This window comes from Prionailurus bengalensis, chromosome B2, assembly GCF_016509475.1.
Source record: "Prionailurus bengalensis isolate Pbe53 chromosome B2, Fcat_Pben_1.1_paternal_pri, whole genome shotgun sequence".
Classification (NCBI taxonomy): domain Eukaryota; kingdom Metazoa; phylum Chordata; class Mammalia; order Carnivora; family Felidae; genus Prionailurus; species Prionailurus bengalensis.
In genome coordinates, this window is record NC_057349.1 from 142,519,084 (window position 1) to 142,545,989 (window position 26,906).

Consider the following 26,906-nt stretch of genomic DNA (forward strand, 5'->3'; position numbering starts at 1 on the left):
ACTCATAAATACATTAGAGGTAACAAGACAAAACACCCCTATTAAAAAAGATCAAGCCGGATTTAAAAAAAAGATGCACCTCTATGCTGTCTATAAAAGATGTACTTACTTTTAAAGTCACAGAGAGATGCTCAGTCAGTTGAGTGGCCGAGTTCAGCTCAGGTCATGATCTCAGGGTTCGTGAGTTCGAGCCCCTCACTGGGCTCTGTGCTGACAGTTCAGAGCCTGGAGCCTGCTTCAGATTCTATGTCTCCCTCGCTCTCTGCCCCTCCCCCACTCACACTCTGTCTCTCTCTCTCTCGCTCAAAAATAAACATTTAAAATATTAAAAAAAAATAAAGTCACAGAAAAATGAACGCAAAAGAAGGGGAAAAGGAAAAGATAAAAGATAGGGCTGCAAACAGCAAGCATAAGAAAAAGCCAGAGTGATCATCTGGGAAATGAAAATCAAAACACAATGAGGTATCACCTCATACCAGTCAGAATGGCTAGAATCAAAAAGACAAGAAATAACAAGCATTGGTGAGGATGTGGGGAAAAAAGGAACCTTCATGTACTGTTGGTGGGAATGTAAACTGATGCAGCCACTGTTGAAAATTATATGGAGGTTACTAAAAAATTAAAAACAAAAATACCATATAACCCTTTAATTCCACTACTGGGTACTTATCCAGAGAAAATGAAAAAACTAATTCAAAAAAATACAAGCACCCTTGTTTACTGCAGCATTATTTACAATAGCCAAGATATGGAAAAAACCAGAATACATCAGCAGGTAAATGGATAAAGAAGAAGGGGTGTGTGTGTGTGTGTGTATGTGTGTGTGTGATCGACTATCACTCAGCCATAAAAAAGAATGCGATCTTTCCATTTGTGATATCATAAATAGACCTAGAGAGTGTTATGTTAAGCGAAATAATAGTCAGAAAGTGAAACACAAATACCATATGTTTCACTTATATGTGAAATCTAAAAAACAAAAACCAAAAACTCTCATAGAAACAGACTCATAAATACAGAGAACAAACTAGCAGCTGCCAGACGAGAGGAGGATGGGGGGGATGAGCAAAATACATGAAGGAGATGAAGAAGTAAAAACTTCCAGGTATAAAATAAATCAGTCACAGGGACAAAAAGAACAGCATAGGAAATATGGCCAATGATATTATAATAATGTTGTATGGTAACAGATGATAACTACACTTACAATGGTGAGCACTGGGTAATGTATAAAATTGTAGAATCACTATGTTGTACACCTGAAAACTAACATAATACTGTATGTCAACTATACTTCAATAACAAAATTTTTTAATTGTTCTTGGTTTGAGAGAGAGAGAGAGAGAGAGAGAGAGAGAGCGAGCATGTGCGAGCAGGAGAGCGGGGCAGAGAGGGAGAGAATCTCTTGTGGGGCTCGATCCCACAACCCTGGGATCATGACCTGAGAGCCAAAATCAAGAGACAGATGCTCAACCAAATGAGCCATCCAGGCACCCCAATAACAAAAAATTTTTTAAAAGAAAAAGCCAGTGTGGCTATTTTGATACCAAGTAAAGTAGACTTAAGGAAAAGGAGTGTCACCAGTGGTAGAGACATCACTTAATAATAAAAAATGAATAATTTGCTAGGAAGAAAAACCTGGTAGAACTACAAGGAAAACAGACATTCACAATTATAGTTCAACACACCTCTCAGTAATTCACTGAGAACGAGACCAAGCTCAATGAAGATCCAGAGAAGATTTGAGCAATGCTATGGCTTCATTGTTACATACAGAACACTTCGCCAACAACTACAAAACACTCATTCTTTCCAAGCGCACACAGAACATGCATCACGACAGACCACAAAACAGGCTATCAAATAAGTCTCAGTAAACTTCCAAAGACTAAACTCTTACAGGGTATGTTCTCTGAACACATGGACTATTAAATGAGAAATCATGGACATATGATATCTAGAAAATCCTTAATACTTATAAACTATGCAGCACATTTTTAAGTAACCCATGAGACAAAGCAAAAAATCACAAGAAAAAGTAGAAAATATTTTAAACTGAATAATGATGAAAATACAGTATATTCAAAATTTAAGGGATCCATCTAAAACAAGTTAGAGGAAATTTACAGCTTTAAATACTCGTATTAAAAAATAATTGTAGTGATTTGAAAACATGTCTTCAAATGCTTTGAAACTATTGTCCATCAAGAGGTCATGAGTCTAAACCCCTTCCGGAGCCCTTCCTCTTGAATATGAGCTAGCCTTAGTGAGTAGGTCAGAAATTACTCCCAATGCTTGCTTATAAGAGGCAAAAAAGAGCGTATGCCTGGTCCTCTCTTGAGACATTTGCTGTTGAAACCTAGCCACCATGCTTTAAGAAACCCCAAGCTGCACAGAGAGGTGCATATAGGAAGGAGCCAATGTCCCCAGCCCCAGCTGGGCTCCTACCTGACAGCAGTACCAGTATGCAAGCCACGTGAGGGACAATCATGAAAGTGTACCCTCCATCCCGCAGCCGAGCTGCCCCAGTTAGTGCTGCATGAAGCCACAGAGGCTGGCCGAAGTTTCAGATTCACAAGGAAAATATAGGACTACTATTTTAACCAATGAATTTTGTGTTTGATACACAGTAATAGATGTCTGAAACAAGAAGAGGTTAAAATTAGGATCTAAAAGTTTCTACCTTAAGCACCTAAAAAAGTGGAGCAAATAAAGTCCATAGGAAGTGGTTCTTTATAGAAAAAGTTTGCTGATCCCTAAATGAGACTTCATCAAATTAAAAACTTTTATTGATCAAAACACTCTTAAATGTAAACAAACAAAAAAAGAGACTGACACAAGAAAAAACGTAAACTCAGTCTCTAACAACTATGAGCATATGCATGTATATGTGCACATATGAATGCATACTTGTGTGTGTCCTGATATTTACCACCTTGCTTTTTCCACTGAAAGAGCCAAGAAGCGAAGACACTCCAGGAACACTAAGCACACCGAGCACCCAGATCCTGGTCTCTAAAAATCAATCTGCACTAAGATCAATCTGCACTTCTCCTCAGAGGAAGGAGCCTGGAACATCTTGTTATTCAGACAGTAATAAGGAATGCCTCCCCAGACGAGGTGGGCATACTGCCAGGACACAGGGAGCCGGTTTGTCGGGCTCCCACTGACCAAAACCGAAACAATCTGGCATCTAATGTTAAGTACAGTAATAAGTTATAAACCATTAAAAAAAAAAACAACCAGGAATCCATGTGCCCATACTGATGGGGAGGGAGAGAGCGAGAGGGAGGGACAAGAGGGAAGAAAGGGAGACAGATGGAAGGAGAGAGAAGGAAGGGCTCTTGCTTACAGGGAAATGCCAAATGCTGAAAAGTACACGGGGAGGGCGTGCTGCAGTTAGAAAATTATCATTTTGCAACCATCATGATGAAGACTGGATCCGGCAGGGGAGTTCAGTAGATGAGGAGCTGGATATCTGCATGGTCCTAAGTATCTCCCCACAGTCAGTTGATTAGTTGCAAGGGGGAAAATCACTAATTATACTGAGTACACGTACTCTGGGTCAACCGAATCCTATCAAAGGTGATGTAGACCATTAGATGGTCGTCAAGGCAAAAACTGCTCTCCTCTGACTGTCCGCACACCAATGATCTCAGGTCTGTAGTACACAAGTCCCAAGCAATTCCATGCCCCTACTAAAACGATATGCTCTAAAGACCCATAACTAACCCTAAGCGAAGTGTTAAGTCTATTAAAAGATTAATGTATTGTGGGGCGCGTGGGTGGCTCAGTCAGTTAAGCGTCTGATTTGGCTCAGGTCATGATCTCACGGCTCGTGAGTTTGAGTCCCTCAGCAGGCTCTGCCAGCACAGAGCCCGGAGCCTGCTTTGGATTCTGTGTCTCCCTCCCTCTCTGCCCCACCCCTGCTCGTGCTCTGTCTCTCAAAAATAAACATTAAATAAATAAATTAAATAAATAAATAAATAAATAAATAAATAAAAAGATTAACGTATCATGAGGGGTGGAGGTGGGAACAAAGGATCGGATCCAAAATACTCAGTATATAACGGTGTTACCTGAGTGAACTATAGTAGAATGAAGATGTTCATTCAAAGCCATGTTTCCAATGATACGCATTATATTTCTCTGTATTTTGGGACAATCCTTGTGAAGTTGGTACAGCCTCTGAAGTAGTTGCAAGCCTCCATTTGCTTCAATTTCATCACAGTGTGTGGGTATCTAGCACGATAAATTAATGAAAGCTCACCGTATGTTGCACAAATTCACTAGCGAGGTGACACAACATGCTGACGGCACAGCTAGGGGCTCCTGCTCAAGGACAGAGACCCAGAGAGACCACCCAACACTCTCCTCGCAGCTCACTTAAATAAATAAGCAAATTCCTATCTATGCGGGAGGTGCTTCAAAATCACTGAAAAAAATTAAGGCGCATCTCACCAGGGCTTCTGAAATGTTTACTCTTACTCTGCTTAGCTCTTGGTGGGATGTAACTTGACAATGTCATTATTATAGAATTGTTTCAATTTTTTTATCTTAATTTTTTTCATGTCTATTTTTGAGAGAGAGAGAGAGTGAGCGAGCGCAGGAGAGGGGCAGAGAGAGAGAGGGAGAAACAGAATCCAAAGCAGGCTCCAGGCTCCAGGTTCCAAGAACCACGAGATCATGACCTGAGCCGGTCAGACAACTAACTGAGGCACCCCAGCACCCCTAGAATGGTTTCAGTTTACAGTGATACTTTGACTGGCTTGAAATTACCTTAAAAAGATTCTCTAACCGAGAAACCTGCCACCTGATAATGGGAAGAAAAACCCTATTCAAGTGGCAGCTTTTGCTTCTGCAAACAAGAACTCCCAGAGAATGGCACCATGTGCCGCCCTGCACACCAGCCCACACAAGTCCACAGGTCTGGGGCTCTCCTAAAACTCAGGAGTCAGAAACATTTTTTAAAGAGAAAGATCAAATGATAAAAATAAAAAGGAAAGAAAGGGGATACGAATTTTTAATAGAGAAAAGGGATAAAATACAGCCAAAGGAAATACGTAATATTATGGAAAGGCGACAGTATTGACCAACAAGCCCTCACGGTGTACCAAGGTCACCGGCATGACCTTGGCCTCTTCCCATCACTAGCTGTACTCACTGACATGATGCTGTGTCCTGTATATGCAACAATTTTCATTCTCTAAATTTTTACTGAATTTGATCACATTTTAAGTGCATTTAAAAGTATGCCCTTTAGACATATGTCAGTGAGATAATGTAATAAAGGTATTCCACACACTGTACTTTCTACTGAAGACAGATCTAATGCTTCAGAAACTGATCATAAGCTACAAAACCTCTAGCACTATTTTCCCATGTGCCCTTCTGAGCTACAACACTAATACCTCTGCTTTGTACGCAGTTCCTAACTCCGCTGGTGGGAACTAAAGGTGACCAGAGACCACTATGCTCCTGAGCCGTGTCTAATGGTCCTCAAAATTAAACTGGAAAGTTTAAGATCTCTAGGATGGAGTTTCTCACGATGCGGGATGAACTACTTCCAGCAGCCTCACCAGCGATGCCCGTTACAAACGCAAACTCCCAGACACCAGCCCACAACTACTAAGTTGAAGCTGCTAGAGGTGACCAGGAAATGTGCTCTTTCAAACATGCTTCCTGAGTGGTTTTTATGCATTCATGTTTGAGCATCACGAAGTCTGTTGCTCTTTTCTTTTAAAATCAAACTATGATCATGACAGAAAAGTTGTCATACATGCCAAAAAAACTTAAAAACCACTAATATAAGCTCTGTTTAAAATTCAAGAGTATGGCCATCCAAATATTTACCTTTTTTCTATATTGGCTTCTTTGGCAGATGTTTTACTGGAAATTAACTACCTGGTAATATTATTTATAAAAAAGATCTGAGAAAGGTAGCATAAGATAGCGTAATTCAAAGGTCAACGCCATATTTAAACAATGGGTTGCTTTATGTGCAATTAAGATTAAATCCATTTTCAGAAATACTTGGCAAAAGGAAATACATGTATCGGTGCTAAGTCATGATTATCAATTCTACAACTAAATGGGGAAAAAAGAAAATTTGTAAATAAGCAAAAAGCTTCTTTTCTTTTATAAAAAATGAGGATTATTTCGCTGGAATGAACGATGATGTACAATTTTTTTATTGCGATCATAAAAAGTAAACCACATTTTGAAAATGAAAGTTACCTCAGAATGTTTTACCAAAGCTTCTAAACAGAACATTTCCACTGTAGCTGAAGGAACTTCTCCAAAACTTTCAGCATAAGGAAGCCCATTTCCTCCAAAACACCATAAGCCACCCTGAAAGATAATTAAAATGTTTATTGAGAAGAGTGACTCATAATTTTTGTTTGACACACACACACACGAAAAAATCCCTGTATTATACACAACCTATTTTGGAAGCTGAAAGGGAACTAGTTATGCAAGTTGTTGCTTACTAGAACAGAAAACATAAGGGATCATTTCTAGAGGAGGCGATCTTTGCATCTTCCTTACTTCTTTCTTCTGTGTCCTCTTCTCTCAAAGTATGAAGACTGACACACAATTCTTTACCAAATAAGAAAAGCCTAGGGTTGACCATAATGTTCTACTGTCAGATGATGGTGGTGGAGTCTACCTGAAGTCTATTAATCAAAATAATAAAAAAGAAAAAAGGCATTGCTGGAAAAATATAAAATGAAGACAAACAATGACAATGATCAGAGAACTTTTAACTCTTCCTAAACTGAAATTCAAGATCATATGGAAGAATAAACAGAAGGGTTAGGAAAACCAGAAGACAGAAGAGGAGTGTGCACTAGCCCTAATAGCAAAATATAAGAATAAACTGGGAAAAGAAAATTTCAACTATCATCACAGGTCAAACGCTAATGTCACTAGTATGCAATAATCCCCTACAAATCAGTGGCAAAAATATCAACAATGCTATGGAGAAATGAGCAACAGTCATAAACAGAAAGTTCCTAGGAAAGGAAATCTACGAAACAATGCCCAACACAACTTATAATGAGAGGCATGTGTGGCAACAGTCACGAGAAAGGATAGTTTTCATCTATCAGAGGGGTGGGGGAGCGGGCATTCCCATCACCCTGCAACTTTTATGGAGGACAACTTAAGGACAGCTGTCTAAATTACAGGGGCGCCTGGGTGGTGCAGTCGGTTAAGCGTCCGACTTCAGCCAGGTCACGATCTCACGGTCCGTGGGTTCGAGCCCCGCATCAGGCTCTGGGCTGATGGCTCGGAGCCTGGAGCCTGTTTCCGATTCTGTGTCTCCCTCTCTCTCTGCCCCTCCCCTGTTCATGCTCTGTCTCTCTCTGTCCCAAAAATAAAAAACGTTGAAAAAAAAAATTAAATTACAAGCGCCCGTGCCCTTCAACAATCCAACCTAGAGAGACACACATAGGCAGAGTAATACAGGTACAGGTTTGTTCACGGCGACAGTCTTTGTAAGCACTACCTACTGCCATCAACAGAGGGCTGGTTAAGTAACGATGGTACCACTGTACAATGGAATGCTATGATAATATAAAAATCTGGGGGGCACCTGAGTGGCTAAGCTGGTTAACCGTCTGACTTCAGCTCAGGTCATGATCTCATGGCTCATGAGTTCGAGCCCCACGTCAGGCTCTCGGCTGTCAGCTCAGAGCCTGCTTCAGATCCTTTGTCCCCCATCCCTTCTGCCCCTCCCTCTCTTTCTCTTTCAAAAATAAAATAAACGTTAAAAAAAAGAATATAAAAATTTTTGAGTCTCCTTGTATGCTGGCATATACCAATCTCCAAGATGAACCCATAAGTGAGAAAAAGAAAGGGCAGAAGAATGTGTACTGTATGCTATAATATGTGTAAAGAGTATGTGTAACTGTGAACGGGTGTGCGTGTGTGTGCATGTGCGTGCATGTGCGCTGGGTGAGGGAGACAGAAGGGATGAAAAGAAGACATTACTGCATCTCCTTTGAAGTGCTTTGTATTTGCACGAGGGGCCATAACTGTGTACATACAGGCCACCTGCTGGCAAAAGAACTCAACTACAAGGTAATGTTTTTCAAAAATGTATTTAGAAAGCCCAGTGTTTCCTATAGGAAATACAATCCATAAGTTTCTCCATTTTGAGTTAATTTATAGGGCTCATGGCTCAGTAAACCCAGTAAATATTCAAAATGTTTGATCATTCTATAATTCTTACTCATGCCCTCCTCTCTTGATGTCACATTCTGTTTTTCCAAGTTTAAACATGCTTAGATCTCAAACGTTTATGCTACTTAAGTAGAGGCCTGGCAAGGGACTAATTCATTGAGAGTCATTCTCTCCTCTAGCAGGGATAAGGGTAAACAGTGAACTGGTGGGCTTTGGGGGATGGGGAACTTTTCTTAAAAGATTTACCAACACAACCTGCCTCCCCCAAATCCTTCTCCCTACCACACACCCCCAAATCACCTGACCTCTTTCTAAGCTAAATGCTCCAAGTAAATAAAAAAGGAAAAAAATTACCTAGGATTTTACATTTCTCTTGATCACTTTCTAAGTGGGAAATAAAAATACAGTTCCAATTCCAACCTCATTAGCAAAGCTTCTAAGTTGTTTATGAACTGGCAGATTGTGTGGCAGTTAAAAACACAAGAAAAAGGAATAAATAAAAGGTATACACTCGTGGTATGAGCATATGGAATATATTCTAATTCTTAACATGAAAATAAACATACATAGGTTACTGCTGCTTTATCACTAGATTAAGACAGAGCAAGTTTACATAAATTCGTAAAAATTTAAGAAATGCCACACATCAAATTCTGTAAGTGCAACCAAAAAACAGTTTCTTAAGAATGAAAGAAATGCAGAGGAAAAGAAAGAGAGTGACAATGTTAAAAATAAAGGGTAAGGTATAAAAATCAAAAGGCAAGTAACAAAGCAGAAGAGGGATGTCAACTAATAAAGTTACTAAAGAATTTACATCCATATTCTATATTAGTCATAAGTGTAACAAAGAATTTTATGTATCATTTTGTAAATATCATACTCAATTTGAGACACAACATTACTCTGGATTAACATGGTATTTTTCAAATGTATCTCAACAAATTTATAATGGCCAAATGATTTCATACATAATAGATACCTTGTTACCATATAACCTATGCTCCTTTTAAACAATATCCTCATAGTTATCTACACTTTTGTCTGCCATGCAAAAATACTTTGACTCATAACAGAAATATACCAGCTGTTATTTAAGCATATATAAATTCGTGCACAGCTGGCTCCCTTAGCAATGTCATAATTCATTCATCCATTATTCCATAAATATTTTGTGAGAACATATTGTGTGGGAGGCACTGTATTTGGTACTAGGGACATTATTATCGACCACTGGAAGGGAGTAAGACAATTAAATAAGCAAACAGATAAATATACAGCATAATTACACAATGGGATAAATACTACGAAGGGCGATAAATGCACTAAACATTTGAGATGGAGAGGAAGGTCTCTCTGAGGAGCTGACAAGCTGAAGGATGAAAAAGCGGCCATATGACAAGCTGGTGGCAGAGAATCCCAGGCAGAGAGAACTCGAGCAGGTAGCGAGTTTAAGGAATGGAGAGTGAGGGCCAGCGTGGCTGGAATACAGCGAGCGTGAGGGAGAACGAGCAGGAGGGCAGGGACGGTCAGAAAGGTAGTGAAGAGACAGATGTAGGCAAGCTGCCAAGAGATGTGACATCTGAAAACAAAAGGAGAGTAGGCAGATCACTGCCAGGATGGGTGGAGAGCAGGGGGACAGAGAGTCTTGCTATTGCTTCTTATTGTGGGACCCTCTGTTTTAAAGTGTGTAAAAGCTAATCCCTGGCATTTCTGCATAAAAACTGACAACCTCAGAACTCTGCAAATTATGCAAACTAACTGGGCTTAGAAACGGTGTGTTTAGGGGCACCTGGGTGGCTCCGTCGGTTAAGTGTCCAACTCTTGATCTCGACTCAGGTAGTGAGTGATCTCATGGTTCGTGAGATGGAACCCTGTGTTGGGCTCTGAGCCGACTGCACAGAGCCTGCTTGAGATTCTCTCTCTCCCTCATTCTCTGCCCCTCCTCAGCTGGCACTGTCTGTCTGTCTCTCTAAATCAAAAATAAACAAACAAACTTAAAAAAAAAAAGAGAGACGGTGCATTCATTCTAAAGCATGAGTTGCAGACCCAGGGTCATTCTTAAGGGCCTGGAGTAGACAGAATTCAGGGTCGGTAGGGTGTATGCTTGGAGGAGAAAAAGTTACATCTTTATCTTCCCGACATCTAACAGAAATTTTGTAAACACAGACAATAGACCATAGTAATGGTAACAATCTGTGTGACTCTGTCGGTAATAGAGAGTACAGATATTTTCGTATTACATGTCATTTGTGGTAGCTCTCTGAGGGAGAGAGAGAGAATCCCAAGCTGTCTCTATACTGTCGGCGCAGAGCTCGACGCAGGGCTTGATCTCATGCTTGTGAGATCATGACCTAAGCCAATACCAAGAGCTGGATGTTTAACCAGCTGAGCCACCCAGGCACCCCAAAAGTTAAAGTGTTTTAAAAATAAACTTCAACTTTCCCATTTTACAGGTCTCTTCCTGTTATTTAATGCATGAACAAGAAATACATGATACCAAAATTATTTCTGGTAACAGTACCCCATATAATTGGTTTCTTTTATAATCCTGTGTATTGAGTTTTATGCATCTACAAACAAGTTCACAGACTTTACTAAATCACAAAGGGGTCACAGACTTTACTAAATCACAAAGGGGTCCATGGCGATTAACAAAGGTGAAGAAGCCATGCCCTGGAACCCAACAGCTGTGTGGGACAGCTGCCAAGGCTGCGTTCCCTCAGTGAGGAGGCAGTTTCGTGTAGAAGCAGCGTAGTGTCCCTTGAAGGGTGCTTAGAGACTGCCACAGGCAGGTCTGACAGATCTCTAAAAACCAGATGGACACCCCTCCTACCTCTTCACTCCCAACCTCTTGGCAAGTGAAAAATCGGAGGAGCCTGACTAGACAGGGGTAGTGGGAGGAGAATAACTGAGATGGAGTTGCTTATTGGTCTGATGAGACAGAGCTTCAGAAATGAAATTAAATATTTTTTCAACATTAAATTAATTAAAGAAGTACAACTTTTTGGTTAGGTTTATTCCTAGGGATCTCACTGTTTTTGTTGTAAATGTAAATGGGATTGATTCCTTAATTTCTCTTTCTGCTACTTCATTATTGCTGTATAGAAATGCAGCAGATTTGGGGCGCCTGGGTGGCTTAGTTGGTTAAGCGTCTGACTTCAGCTCAGGTCATTATCTCACGGTTTGTGAGTTTGATCCCCGTGTCGGGCTCTGTGCCGACAGCTCAGAGCCTGGAGCCTGTTTTGGATTCTATGTCTCCCTCTCTCTCTGCCCCTTCCCCACTCATGCATGTGCTCTCTCTCCCTCTCTCAAAAATAAACATTAAAACAAAAAAAAAGGATTGCAACATATTTCTGTACGTTGATTTTGTATCCTGTGACTTTACTGAATCTGTGTTATCAGTCCTAGCCACTTTTTGGTGGAGTCTTTTGGGTTTTCTACATAGAGTATGTCTTCTGCAAGTAGTAATTTTACTTCTTCCTTGCCAAACAAACTTAACCAAAGAGGTGAAAGACCTGTACTCTGAAAACTATAAAACACTGATGAAAAAAATTGAAGAGCTCACAAAGAAAGTGAAAGACATTCCATGCTCGTGGATTAGAAGAACGTTGTTAACATGTCTATACTACCCAAAGCAATCTACACACTTAATGCAATCACTATCAAAATGCCAACAGTATTTTTCACATAGTTAGAACAAGCAACCCTTAAATTTGTACGGAACCACAAAAGACCTCAGATAACCAAAGCAACCTTGAAAAGGCAAAGCAAAGCAACGCAAAACTAGAGGCATCCAAATTCCGGACTTCAAGTTACATTACAAAGCTGAAGTAATCAAAACAGCATGGTATTGGAACAAAAACAGACACATAAACCGATGGAACAGAATAGAGAACCCAGAAATGAACCCACAACTATATGGACAGCTAATCATCGACAAAGTAGGAAAGAATATCCAACGGGAAAAGGGCAGTCTCTTCAACAACTGGTGCTGGGAACACTGGACAGCGACACACAGAAGAATAAAAGCGAACCACTTTTTTACACCATACACACAAAAAAATTCAAAATGGATGAAAGACCTAAGTGTGAGATATAAAACCATTAAAATCCCAGAGGAGAGCACAGGCAGTAACCTCTTTGACATCAGCTGTAGCAACTTCTTATTAGATATGTCTGCTGAAGCAAGGGAAATAAAAACAAAAATAAACCATTAGGACTTCATTAAAATAAAAAGCTTCTATACAGCAAAGGAATCAATAAAACTAAAAGGCAACCTATGGAATGGGAGAAGATATTTGCAAATGACATATCTGATAAAAGGTTACTGTCCAAAACATATAAAGAACTTATCAAACTCAACACCCAAAAACCAAATAATCCAATTTAAAAATGGGCAAAAGACACAAATAGACATTTTTCCAAAAACATCCAGATGGCCAATGAAAAGATGATACATGAAAAGATGCTCAACATCAAAACTACAATGAGATATCACTTCACACCTGTCAGAAAGACTAAACTCAACAACACAAGAAACAACAGGTGTTGGTGAGGATGTGGAGAAGGAGGAACCCTCCTGCATTGTTGGTGGGAATGCAAACTGGTGCAGCCAATGTGGAAGCTAGTATGGAGGCTCCTCAAAAAATTAAAAATAAAACTATCCTACAATCTAGCAATTGCACTAGTAGGTATTCAGCCAAGGAATACAAAAATACTAATGCAAAGGGATACATGCACCCCCATGTGTACAGCAGCATTATCTACAATAGCCAAATTATGGAAACAGACCAAGTGCCCATCAACTAATCAATGGATAAAGAAAATGTGGTGTGTGTATATATAGATATATATACACACATACATAAATACGCATATACATGTGTGTATGTACAACGGAATATTACTCATCCATCAAAAAGAACGAAATCTTCCCATTTACAACAACAGGGATGGAGCTAGAGAGTATAATGCTCAGCAAAATAAAGAAGTCAGAGAAAGACAAATACCACTCCTGTGTGGTATTTAAAAACCAACACAAACACGCAGAGGAGGGTAAAAAAGAAAGAAAGGCAAACCAAGAAACAGACTCTTCACTAGAGGACACACTGGTGGTTACAGAGGGGAGGTGGGTGGGGGGCTGGGGGAGTAGGTGAGGGGGATTAAGGAGGGTGCTTGCTGTGATGAGCACCTGTGAGGTATGCAGGTGCTGAATCACTACACTGTACACCTGAAACTAGTATTATGCGGTATGTTGTTAACTAATATTGCTCTGTATGGTAACTAACTGGAATTTAAATAAAAACTCTTTAAAAAAAAGTGTTCAGAGGACAGGGAGGCAAATCAAGGTGAAAGCAGCACCTTCTAAATGAAAAATCAAAAGTACTTCATTAATCACAAAGCATTCATTTTTTTTTAAGTACCAGAAACAATTTCTTTTTGAAATTTCTACTGAAAGGATAGATCTATGTGTGCATGTAGTCTGCCCAGCAGAACGAAATGTTTTGAGTAAATATCAGTTTCATCATTTCCAATGTGATCTACGATACCTAAATATACTGATTGGAATAGAGTCAAGTCAATGCAGTTAAAAGGTCACATAAATTACTTTTTCAGACATCACTTTGTTTAGGGGAAGATTTTGTTTAAAATAAGCCAACTGAGGGGCACCAGGCTGGCTCAGTTGGTGCGGCATGTGATTCTTGATCTCGGGGTTGTGAGTTGAGCCCCAAGTTGGGTGTGGATATTACTCAAAAATAAAATCTTTAAAAAAAGAAAATAAAATAAGCTGAGAAGGAGGGGTGGGCATCTCAGATGGCAGGAAACCTACATCATCTCCAGGGTAGTAAATATCAAAGAACACATACACACAGTATATGTTAATTATGAACACGCATAGGTATACACACACAAAGTCCTAGGGTCTTTAAACTGCTGGCCAAGGCCATGGCTTCTGGGCAGAAAGGAGGTGGCATAGTATATCAAACTACTTTCTCTCTCTTGACTTAGCAAAATGTTAAAAAATGCCACAGAAGGTGACAGAACACTATAGAAGTTAGGATGATCTTAACTCAATAGTAATAAGCAAAAGAAAATCTATTGTGCTGAAAAAGAACATCAGGCCAGGTACCAGGAGCTCTGGCATGGGGACGAGGAGAGGAGTGACGATAGTGGAGACAGAGGTCAGTGGGACACCTGTGGCAGACAGCAGGGAGGCACATCCACCCCATTGTGCTTACTATCCTGCTGATAACAGTCTGGTCCTGGCAAAGCTCAAGCTACCAGAAGCCGGACAAGACCTGCTGAAAGTGAGGCTGTGCTCCCTGCCTCCCTGATGAAAAGGGAAGCCTGAGAACGGAGAAGGGTCCAGATAAGGAATTACTCAGAGAGGTGCATGGTCTTCAGGACACCAGCAGCACAAGCAATAAAAGACAAAAACACACAAATTGGACTTCATCACCATTAAAAATGTTTGTGCTGCAAAAGACACTATCAGGAAAATACCCAGTTTGGGAGAAATATTTGAAAACAATTTTTATCCAAAATATACAAAGAATTTTTAGAATAAAAAGACATGTAACCCAATTAAAATATTAGGCAAAGGATTTAAACAGATATTTCTCCAAAAAAAAGTATATAAATAACTAATAAGCACATAGAAAGGTGCTCAACATCATTAATCATTAGGGAAATGCAAATCAAAACCAGAATAAAGATGTCACTTCACACATAATGAGATGGCTGTAATAAAAAACATAGGTGGGGCACCTGAGTGGCTCAGTAGGTCAAGTGACCGTCCAACTTCAGTTCAGGTCATGATCTTGCAGTTTGTGAGTTTGAACCCCACGTCAGACCACTGTGCTGACCGCTCAGAACCTGGAGCCTGCTTCGGATTCTGTGTGTGTCTCTCTCTCTACCCCTCCCCGACTCACGCTCAAGCACGCGCTCTCTCACTCTAATAAATAAACATTAAACAAATTAAAAAAAAAAAAAGATGGGTAACAAGTGTCGGCCAGTATGTGGAGAAATTAAAACCCTCATACATTGCTGGTGGGAATGAGAAATTATGCAGCCACTGTGGAAAATGGTTTGAAAGTTCCTCAGAGTTAAACAAAGAGTTACCATATGGACCCAGGAACTCCACTCCTAGGTAGACACCCAAAAGAATTAAAACCATATGCCCACACAAAAACTTGTACACAGATATTCATAGCAGCATTATTCATGATAGCCAAAAAGTGGAAACAACCTAAATATCTATCAGCTGAGGAATGGATAACGAAAGGGAGTCTATCCATACAATGGAACGTTATTGGCCACAAAAAGGAAAGAAGTACTGATACATGCTATAACGTGGACGAACTTTCAAAAGTCAGACACAAAAGGTGACATATTGGTAACATACTAGATGGTACCCCTTATGTGAAATGTCCAGAACAGGCAAATTGAGAGAGAATGGGAGTACATTAGTGGCTGGGGCAAGGGGCAATAGAGAGCGACTGCCAATGGGCTCAGACTGCCCTCAGGTGGATCGGAGTTGGGAGTCTGTTTAGGCTACTACCCTCAGGACACCACGCTCTGATTCACTTGGATGAAGCCCCTGCTGCGCACGCCAGTTATTTACATCCAGTGAACGGGCCCACAGCTAAAGCACTGGGAGGAGGGGATGCAGGGGGAGAGAACATAAACCCTTCAACCAAAATGGCTTTTCATGTGCGAGGCAGTCTTACTCCAAAGGTGTGGGGCGCCCTGCGGAGCACGTGGAGAGCTCCGAGGAGATGGCACGCACAGCTGAGCCCACCGATCGCCACTATGCAAACTTTACACCCTACTGTCCCTCTCCTGTCAACTTCCTTACCATTCCAAGGGGCAGCCACTCTGATAAACAATGGCCAGTCCATGCCCTGATCATAAGAAGGGCTCAGACTCGACATGTATGGGAAGCCATTTGGAAGGCTTAATGCAGGAACATGAGTGGATCGAATTCATGTTTTTGTAAAAATCACTCTGGCTGATGTGAAAGCGCAGACCTGGGGAGACAGGTAAGGAGCCTGCTGTGGGGTCTGAGATGATGGAGATGTGATAAGGAAGCTTTCTGGATCCAGCAAGATGGCGAACTTGGCTTCTAAGTGAATCCCTCCCACTACAAACATGTAGAAATGTCTGATGAAATGCAATCCAAAACTATTTTAAAACATAGCCAAGTTCTAAAGAAAATGGGAAGAAGAAAGAAAGCAGAACCTCTGCGAGAACTGAAGATGGAACTTGCAGCAGAAGTGGGAAGCACAGGACTGCCGAGGTAAGATGCCTGCAGGCTCCTCAGATGGGATTTTCCTCGTTCAGTGCAAGTGATGTGGTTTTGGATGTCACATTCAGTGGGAACTAGATCTGGGATCCCTTTAGAAAGGCAGAGCCCTGAAAAGTTTGCCTCCTCCAAGAGAGCCTAAAAACTCTACTCACCAGCCTATGGAAGCCTGTTTCTGTTTGGGGCTTTGGATGAGAAATTAACCCCAACACTAAGCCCTCTACAGATGTATCTGAATTTATACTTCCTATGTGCCACAGGAATCCCAAACCGGGGAATTCATATCAAACTAGTCCAGTGACAGCGAACCTCCTGGGGTATCCAACAGGGGCAAACACAAAAACTGCTCTGTGGGGACAGATTTACAATCCAGGGTGCTTGGGACTTACACAGAAAATGATCCATTCAGCTAAAGACAGACAAGCTCACGGTAAAAACACATGACCCATATTAATCCACAATCCAACATAAGAGTTGATGCCACCACAGACAGGAATTAACACCTCAATGAACTTAAAATAATAGGAGACTGAAAGAGATTCTAAAATTATTTAAAAAATGAAAGCAAGAACAGAAGTCAAGATGAAAGAACAGGACAGTCTGAGAAAGAGATGACGGCGGCCAGGAGAAGGTGGCTACACTGCAGACAGTGAGACAAATGGACTCAAGCTATATGTGAAGGGACAGCTTTCAGGAACCGCAGACTGGCTGAACATGGAAGGAAGGAATCAACAAGAATTCCTAGCCGTTAGCTTAAGCAACGACCTGTATGCTGCCCCATTTACTGAAATGGAAGTAGAGGAGGAAGAGCTTAGTGGAGAGATGGTGGGCTGAACGTGCTGAGTTTGGGACTTGGATTAGACATCCAAGCAAAGACATCAAGCAGGAAGCTGAATATTCAAATCCAGAGCCTGAGTTAGAACATAAGAGTAGAGAAATCACTTTAGGCATTAGGAGCATATAGGTGATATTTAAAACCTTGTAAATTACTATCTATTTATTCTTTAAGATTTAACTTCAGAGGCACCTCCATGAAGCCTTAAACGACCTCTTAAGCACAGTGAAAGGCTCTGGAAGTAACCTGTATCTCTCGTACACACTCTGGGACTTTGTTTATTTACATGTCTCCCCACCATCTCTAACACCTGGCCCAGTGCCTGGAATACAACCAGGAGTCACCATGTTTATTCTGTTCCTGGATGGATGGCTCTTCTAGGGTTCTGAATGCTGGCCCCTGGCACAGGATCCTAGAAAGGGTGGGCGGGCACTCCAAAATATTTACTCAATGAATAAATGAGCTAACCTTCTGAGCAGCTAGACTTTGACTGCTTTCACTCAGAGCCAAAGATGTGAAATACTGGATACACTCATCTAGCTCCGTTTGAGGTAAAGAAGCCAGCAACTGTCTGAGCTCTTCTTCAATGCAAGTATCCTGGAATAAAAGGAGAAACAATGCCCCATAGTTAAGCTCAACAACAGAGTACAACAAAAGTACCCAAAGAATCAAAACAAAACAAAACAAAACAAAAGAGCAGAGATAAATTGGTGCTTTTAGTCTTGAAACGCCATCACCCACCCAGGTAAATGAGCATCACTGAACTTTGAGTTCTGGACTTCCGTGTCTGCTACCTCAGTCCAAAAACTGCACAGTTTAGCTCTCGATTTAAAATGGACTGTTATACTCTTTCTTCTTCTATTATGTTCTTGCTTCTAAAATCCAGAACTCATTAGTCATTTTCTCTAATAACTTACATCTAGCATATTCATTTTTCTAATTTTCAACAACTGATTGCAAGTTTTCTGATTTTCATTTTCTAGGAAGGCCTAGAAAAGCTGCTCAAGAAGCACACTCTAATACCTATTAGTGGTTAGTATTTAACAACTATGAGGAGTACTACAGTTGATATCTACATGTAGTGGTTAGTAAATATCTATGCAAAGTGATACATTAGTATCTACATGTGGTGGTTTTCCAGGGGCTGTTTTGAGCCCCAGGAAACATTTAGCAAGATCTTCAGTTTTGGTTGTTACAGCTTTGGGGATGCTACTGGCATCCAATGAGTAGATGCCAGGGATGCAGCTAGACACCCTATAATGTACAGAACAATCTTCAACAACAAAGAATTATTCATCTCAAAATGTTAGGAGTGTTGAGGCTGAGAAAAACTGATCTATAGCAATATTAGAACAAGTGACCAACTCATCGATGTTAATAGGCTATGAAGTTACCATCTGGTGTATAGAGACTTCCAATACCCAAAAGGGAAAATAACACAAGAGAAACAACATCTCCTGATAAACCAGGAAATCTTGGTATAAAAACTACAATTTCAGGTTTATATCTAGTTCACCTGCTTGTGAAAAGTAGACAACAAACTGGTGGGTTTTTGGGTTTTTTTTCAAACTACTTTTTGAAAGGTTACTCTGCACCCTTCAGAGTGAAGATGTGATATGTTAATTTATTTTTCACTCACTGGATTATTTTATTACTTACTTCATTTAAAGATGGCAAAGGAGGTGGTGGCAGGAAAAAACGAAGATCACTCTCTTTGCTTCGTGCCAAACCGATAAGAGTTCTCAGATCACAGGCTTGAGCAATTATCCTATACTGGTAATCTATTGTAAAAGTATGTTGTTAGCACCCAAGTTGGCTTATAGCTGTTTCAAGAATTAAATAAACAATTTAATTTTTAAACTACAAGTTTATGATTCAAAATTTCCCAAGTCTCTGTTCACAATGTCAACTGCCTTTACAATACCAGTAAGCCAGATGTCCAACATTTCCAGGACTGATCTCACAATTCTCCTCAACATATATGTAGGCATATCACAATCTAACTAACCTTTTGAAGAACTGAACCTTAAATGTGAAAATCGATAGGTCAGAACCAATTTAACTTCTCCTTTTTTTGGTAATAATTCTAGTGTTTAAAAACTGTTTTGCTCACTACTCAAAAAACCTGAGGTTGCATTGAGATCTACTGTCCCTGATACGGGATGGTGCTTTGGCATTACATGATGTCCATGAATAATGTGAAGTTCCAGATGGTGGTACTTTGTTTTAGCCTTCATGATTTCACCACTCCATCCTTTATGTATTGGCCCTGAATGTTTGTGTCCCCCCTCCCCTGATACATACATGGAAACCTAAGCCCCCATGTCATGGTATTTGGAGGTGTGAAGTCTCTGGGAGCCCTCATGACTGGGATTACTGCTCTTATAAAAGAGACCCAGAGAGATCCTTTGTCTCCTCCGCCCCGTGAGGACACAGTGAAAAGCTGGTCATCTATGAACCAGGAAGCACACCCTCACCAGACGCCAATCTGCTGGCCCTCTGATCTTATATTTTCCAGCCTACAGAACTTTAAGAAATAAATTTCTATTGTTTATAAGCCACCCAGTCTACGGTATTGTGTTATAGCAGCCCAAATGGACTGAGCTATGTATTGTAAACAAAACTGCAACCCTCAAGCAGACATTATTTTTAATAATGGGTGAGTTCTTCAAGATCAAGTGGGGAACTTTTCCAAAACCTACATGCTAGGGCTCCAACTCTGATTTTTCTGATACAGTAAATCTGAAATGGAATCCTGGAAAGTAGTTTTGTTTTTTTTTTAAAGATTTCTATTCTAAGTCTTCAAAGTAAGCTTACATTGTACGTTATTAAACTTATACCCACCAATCAATTAATTAGGATGTATAGAGGCAGAGTTCTTATTCTGACACTTTTCTTTGAAAACATTATTTTTTATTTAATTGTTTTAATTAACTTATTTTTTTTTTTAATTTTTTTAACGTTTATTTATTTTTGAGACAGAGAGAGAGCATGAACGGGGGAGGAGCAGAGAGAGAGGGAGACACAGAATCGGAAGCAGGCTCCAGGCTCTGGGCCATCAGCCCAGAGCCTGACGCGGGGCTCGAACTCACAGACGTGAGATCGTGACCTGAGCTGAAGTCGGACACTCAACCGACTGAGCCACCCAGGCGCCCCTTAATTAACTTATTTTTAACAGAGAGAAAGAGTGTGCGGGAGGGGCAGAGAGAGACGGAGACAGAGGATATGTCTGATAGCACTGGGCCCGAAGTGGGGCTCAAATTCATGAACTGAACTGAAGTTGGACATTTAACCTACTGAGCCACCCAGGCACACATAACATTATTCTTTTTTATTTACCCCTTTTTATAGGATAACTCTACTAAAAAAGTACACTTTAGTCACTGTAATCAGAGCAGATCTAAACTCTTGCTTATGTACTTATACTGCAGAAGATGCAGTTGTTAAATACAAGTAAATATTTTAAATCTTCCTTTAAAAATACACACACACAAATCAGGTACATTTAACCAATTATTAGTATTGGAGCCAAGCAGATTGTCAAAGTGAAAGCAAACATAACTGTATGGTGCAGCGAGTGATTAAAATACGTCATTAACTAGGAACTGAAAGAAGATCCAAATACAACATTAGGCTATAGCTAATCGGTACCAAGAGTTTCTCTAATCAAGCAAAACTTCATTCTGGTAGAAAGTTACACAAATAGATAGATCTTCCCCAGTTTTGAGGCTGTTCTTAACCAACCTTATCCGGCTACCAGGCCAGCAGGCTTCCTACTTTCTCTATCACCGGAGTTTCTTTCAAAAACTTTTGAAAATAATTTTTGTATATATTAAGGTATGCTGAATTATTTTCCTTTCCTAGCATCTCCTTTCTTTCCCTTTATATCAGAGGTCAGGCACGAGCTGGTGGCAGGGCAGGTGCACAGAGGGGCTCATTACCGTGCCAGTGGTGGGTCTCCGACATCTCCTGTACGGCCTGCAATCGCGCTGTCCTGTCCCCCGACTGGCTCTTCCTCAGGAGCAGCCACACAGCACATTCATGATCCTCCACATCGATGGTACTAAAAGTGTCTTTGCGGAAAGAAAAAAGAACAAGACCACGTAAACAGTGTGAACAGTTAAAACAACATTGTGTCCTCTCGCTTATTTAAGATGGTAGTTTGCAAGGATTTGAAATCCACAATAACGGAGTAAAATCCATTTCCAGGTATTGATAACGACTGACAGGGTTATTCTCAGTTCTGCCATAGTATTTTGTTATATTTATTATGTATGTTATTAGGTCCTTTTGTTTTATATACTATGTTGCTTTCACAAAGTGGTCTCTTGTTCTTTTTCCTTAAAAACTTTTCTATTATGAAACATATCAAACATATAGAATCAAATACACTCACATCCATATGTTTACCACAACTATATTTAATCAATTTTATTATTTTGCCATATTTACTTTATATGCACGTGTGTGTATTTTTTCCAAACCATGTGAAAGGAAGCTGCAGACGTAACATTTCACCCCTTCTCAGTCAACCCGATCTCCTAATAAGCCTGCATTATACTCACGATGCCATTATAACACCCAAGAACACTAAAACAAAAATCTTCCAAAACCATCTAAAATCCAGCCTATCGCCATATTCAAATTTCTCCAAGTGTCCCCAAAATATCTTCAGAGCTGTTTTTTAAAAATCGGGATTTGATTAAGTCTCTTTAGTATCTTTTAATTATTTTTTAAAAAATATTTATTTATTTTGCGAGTGAGCGAGCAAGGGAGGGGCGGAGAAAGAGGGAGGCAGAATCTCAAGCAGGCTCCATGCTGCCAGCGCAGAGCCCAACATGGGGCTCGAACCTACAAACCGTCAGCTCATAACCTGAGCCGAAACCAAGAGTCAGATGCTTGACTCACTGAGGTACCCAGGCACCTCTAGTATCTTTTAATTCTTAAAAATGTTCTCACCTTTTTCATGATGCCAACTTTGTAAAGAGATTGAGTAAGCTCTTTCATAGCTAACTCCACAGTGTAGATTTGCTTGATTGTAAAATCTACATTATTGATGCAATTTCTCATGATCAGAAAGCATGGGAGTGATTTTCTAACAAATTTAAAATTTTGAAACACTCATCAAGAGAAAAGGATACATTTAGTCTCAATATTCCCCTACAGCTATCTAACAACAAAACATCCACAAAGTGGAAGGAAGAAAACTGTCCATCAAGCCCTTAAAATTAAATAGAGCCCAAGAGAATAATGTCACTCAACCTTCCATATCTATAATAAATGTCAGTATAAGAGATGGGGAAAAAAGATCTCAAGTTGATCACCAAATGACTTTCAGATACTGATAAAGATTCCAAGTTAAATATTTGGTACCTACCGGCAAATGGGCCCCGCAGTATCTTGGCTGATGTTGCCAAAACTTTTCTTACTGCTTTGTGAAGCTCTTTTCTTGCCTGGTAAGTGATTCCTAAAATGATTACAAATTTAGATAAAACCAAGGATATATGCTTAATCCTATGCTCTAGTATTTCAAAGAGAAATATATAAGCTACAAATTTTTTGAAAAACATAAAATAGCATTTTTCTCTTTCATTATAACTATCACAACAACTAAAACCATTATGCAAACACAGAACATTAGATCCCAAAATAAGACTTCTCTCCGAGTCAGGAAAAAAGTAAAAAACTAAACAAAAACAAAAACACTATCTAACTAAAGCTAACAAAAATCCTCACATGCAACATAGGTTTAACTACATTCAGGAAAATGTCCCTAACAATAGCCCTTCTCAAACTGAAATCTGGGGATACCTTAATGAGATTTATCTTTGTGATACAGATAAATTGTAAACTATAAAAATTATCTGTGTAATTGAAATTGTAATACACCAGGTGAGATAATAATAAATACAAACAGGACAGAGTGGTGACACAGACAGCTACAGACAGGGGAAACCAGAACCTGTCCCACTCAGGGAACATAATGTACTACCAGGCGTGATTATTCTGACCAACAATGTAGGAATAGGCAGCTGTAAGTCAAGTGTAGTGACTCACCAGGCTACCCATATCTTGATGAAAAGATATGTATGCCTCTGCTCTAAAATTTCATGTTCACCAAACAACTGTCTGGTTACTAATTAGGTTTCCATGTGACCTAAATATGGAGAACAGGAATGTTCTAATAAAGACAGGTTTTCCAGCCTCTGTGACAGATTTTTTTGCCCTCTGTTAATAAGTTGGTATTCACATTTATGAATCCATGAGATGATTTTAGTTTGCATGAATAAATTCCTTAAAGCAGAAATATATCTAAGTAACGAAAATCATATTTTTATACTTGCCAAACTGAGGGCCAACCTCTGAAATGATGACTTTCACTATGGTGTGGAATTCCAAGGTTAGACTAAAATAGCCAGCTCGTTTTCGTGTCGTTTAGTTACAGAAGAATTGCAAACCAAATTAAATATGGAAGTCAAAAATCTGGCCTTCCATTAATCTTTAGGAATGTGGTTCTTACAGGATTTGGTGATTCTTAGAATCAGCTGAACCTACCTTGTTAATATTGTGTTTTAAACACTCATCTTAAAATTTAATAACTAGCTTCCATTTTTCACAAAAATGGGATTACTTTACCATAAACTTACCATAATTTTCTCTTTTATCTAAAGAAACTGTGTGCAAATATATGTATGACTTCATTTTTTCTCTTTCTACTACTTGAGTATCTAATGTCAAAGACTTCTTCAGAGCCAGAACTTCATATGTAAGAAATAAAGAACCGCTTAAAAAGAAACAAGAAATTCATCATAAATACATGATGTAAACGTAACATAAGAGTCACTTTTTTTTTTTACATGACAGAATAACAGAATTATATTGGCTATGGAGCTCATCAGATTATTGAGTATCACATAAATTGAATGGCCCAACCTGTACAACAGCCCAGCTCCTGAACCAGTCGATTGAGAAGACTATTTCCTATAAGTGGTGAAAAAGGGTAAAAGGGCAGAATTTCCCAAAATAGGATGGGAAAATAGTACTTAGTAAACACTGAGTGAGATAAAACGTGTTTTGAACAAAACGTTGTATACACACCATCAATTTGCACCCCGTAATAAACAGAACTTCCCTCAATATATACACTGTTGAGTGAGCCAGTATATTATTAAGCTTTTTGCAGACTTTTTCATTTTTTATTGTGAAATAGAATATATATACAGTAATGTGCATATAATATACACTATATTTATGTACACATATATAAATGTATATATTTGTTATTCATGAATAATTATTATAATGCGTTATAATAAATGAAATATTATTCATTTTAATGAATAATAATTACAATATCCAGGCAAAAAGCAGAACATTAACAGTACCTCAGAAGCCCACAGTGCGTCCCTTCCTGATTCTGACCCACTCTCTCATCTCTATAGCTAATTATCATTTTGACTTTTATTATAATAATGTCCTTGTTTCTCTTTATAGCTTGCCATCTATACACGCATCCTTAAGCAACAGAGCTTAGTTTTGTCTGTCTGTAGACTTCATAGGAATGGAATCACACTGTTACGTATTCTTTTGCTCAGCTTCTTGTTTGTGAGATTCATTCCTGGTGTTGCATGTATCAGTAGTTTGTGCGTTTGTATTTTCCTATGGTCTGTGATGCAGCCATTGTATGGGTATACAACTTACCCATTCTATCACAGATGGGCATTCAGCGAATTTCTAGCTTGAGTCTATTACAAACAATCCTGTTACACATCTTACACATCTACACTGTAACACATGTGGATTTGTTCCTTTAAGATACTCATCTAGAAGTAGAATTACGGACTTTCTGACTATATATATACTATTCACCTTTATTAGATACTGTCAAACTGTTTTTCCAAAAAGATAAGCCGATCTGTACTCCCACCACCAGCATATGAAAGTTTCTCCTTTCCTAAGAGCCTCAAGTCAAGTTAAAGTCTCCTAAAGTCAATTTTTAAATGTGAAATACAACGTTCTTTGTTATGTACCCAAAATGAAGGAAATAAAGGGGTTTTTCCCTGATCAGACTGACCTACACGCTCCCTAAATCCAGACATAAAGTCTGCACTGTCTGGACTCAGGGCTTTATAACATCAGTTATAGTAAGCATTCTTCTCATCTTTGGTTTCCACCCTAAAGTTAAAGCAGGCAAGACAGAAAGGCCAGACACTGGCCAGCACCAGAGAAATAGACGGTCCTGAAGAATCCTCTCCTCTCTTGGGGAACTATCTGAGCACCCAAAAAGAGCAAATGCATTCAGTATTTTTATCATGCTTTCCATGAAAGACAAAATTCTTTACTAGAAACTATGCGATTAATTTTCACTATATTCCTGTGAAATAATTGCAAAATAGACAAAGTGTATTACATTTATCTTTTGCCTGGAATGATTCGAAGAGAAAAATCATCTGTCTTTTGCCTTACATTGGTGTCATGGAGAAGTGTATGTATTTGAATAAAAGGCCAAATATGCCTCCTTTATAGTTTTAGCACCTAAGAGTTGTATATGTGTGTGTATATATCTATATGATCTCATATATAACAGCAAAAAAAGAGTAGTATAGCGGGGCGCCTGGGTGGCTCAGTCGGTTAAGCATCCGACTTTGGTTCGGGTCATGATTTCACAGTTCGTGAGGTCGAGCCCTGCGTCAGGCTCTGTGCTGACAGCGTAGAGCCTGGAGCCTGCTTCAAATTCAAATTCTGTCTCCCTCTCTCTCTCTGCTCCTCCCCCACTCATGCTCTGTCTGTCTCTCCTTCAAAAATAAATAAAAACATTAAAAAAAAAGTAGTATTAACAAATAGAGAATTGTATTAGACATATATTAACAAATACACCCTCCTTTCCCCCAAAAAAAGGAAGGAAAGTCGCTCCATTCATTAAGCATGTGCCTCTGAAGAGCATGAGATGGAAGATGTCAATCTGTTGGTTTTCTCAGTTCAGCCTCAATTTCCTTTCACGAGAGCTCTATGGTGACTTAAAGGGTTTTCAAAAATTATTCTGGCTACAGTCAATTTTCACCTTTTTTACCCACTTTAGAACTCAACACGAGATGTGATTTTAGGTGCACGAGAGCTAATTAACCAGCACCTGCTCTGTATGCATGTCAAGTGCTCTCCCCAGAGCAACAATGCCTGGTGGGTAGAATGCCTCCCATACCCTTGGATCCAAGATAAGGCACTCCTCAGAAAGTAAAGTAACTCAATCGAGACAACACTGAAGGGGTCGAACCAGTGATTAATCCACCTAATTCCAAAATCTGTACCCTATTTGCCACCCTATGCTACCTGGAAATCACTTCCACTGAGATTTCAAATAGTAGTATAAAGAAGCCAATTAACATTTCACAGTTGATACTTACCCTAAAATAAGTGATCCAGTAAACCTTATTATATTTCCTTCAAAAAGAAAGGAAAAAAGTCAATGGGATGAGTTTCATTTTTAAAATGTGACAGGAAATAGGCAAGTGTCTCTCCTTATATTATACAATTGGATAAGAAGTCATTGCTATTCTTCCATGAACATGATCAGTTACTACC

The 26,906-nt window shown here is 39.5% G+C and overlaps 1 protein-coding gene across 1 annotated transcript in view; it reads right to left on the minus strand.

Annotated features, from left to right (window-relative positions):
- The window catches only part of SERAC1 (serine active site containing 1), a 66,630-nt gene that overhangs the window by 20,531 nt on the left and 19,193 nt on the right, over positions 1–26,906 (minus strand). Inside the window, exons 3-10 of the mRNA XM_043593119.1 lie at positions 26,729–26,765; positions 23,975–24,111; positions 22,705–22,794; positions 21,269–21,400; positions 18,987–19,108; positions 17,796–17,924; positions 6,238–6,351; positions 4,080–4,242 (exon numbers count right to left, since the gene is read on the minus strand). Of these exons, the coding sequence (XP_043449054.1) occupies positions 4,080–4,242; positions 6,238–6,351; positions 17,796–17,924; positions 18,987–19,108; positions 21,269–21,400; positions 22,705–22,794; positions 23,975–24,111; positions 26,729–26,765 (924 nt within the window). The remainder of the gene's footprint in view (positions 1–4,079; positions 4,243–6,237; positions 6,352–17,795; positions 17,925–18,986; positions 19,109–21,268; positions 21,401–22,704; positions 22,795–23,974; positions 24,112–26,728; positions 26,766–26,906) is intronic.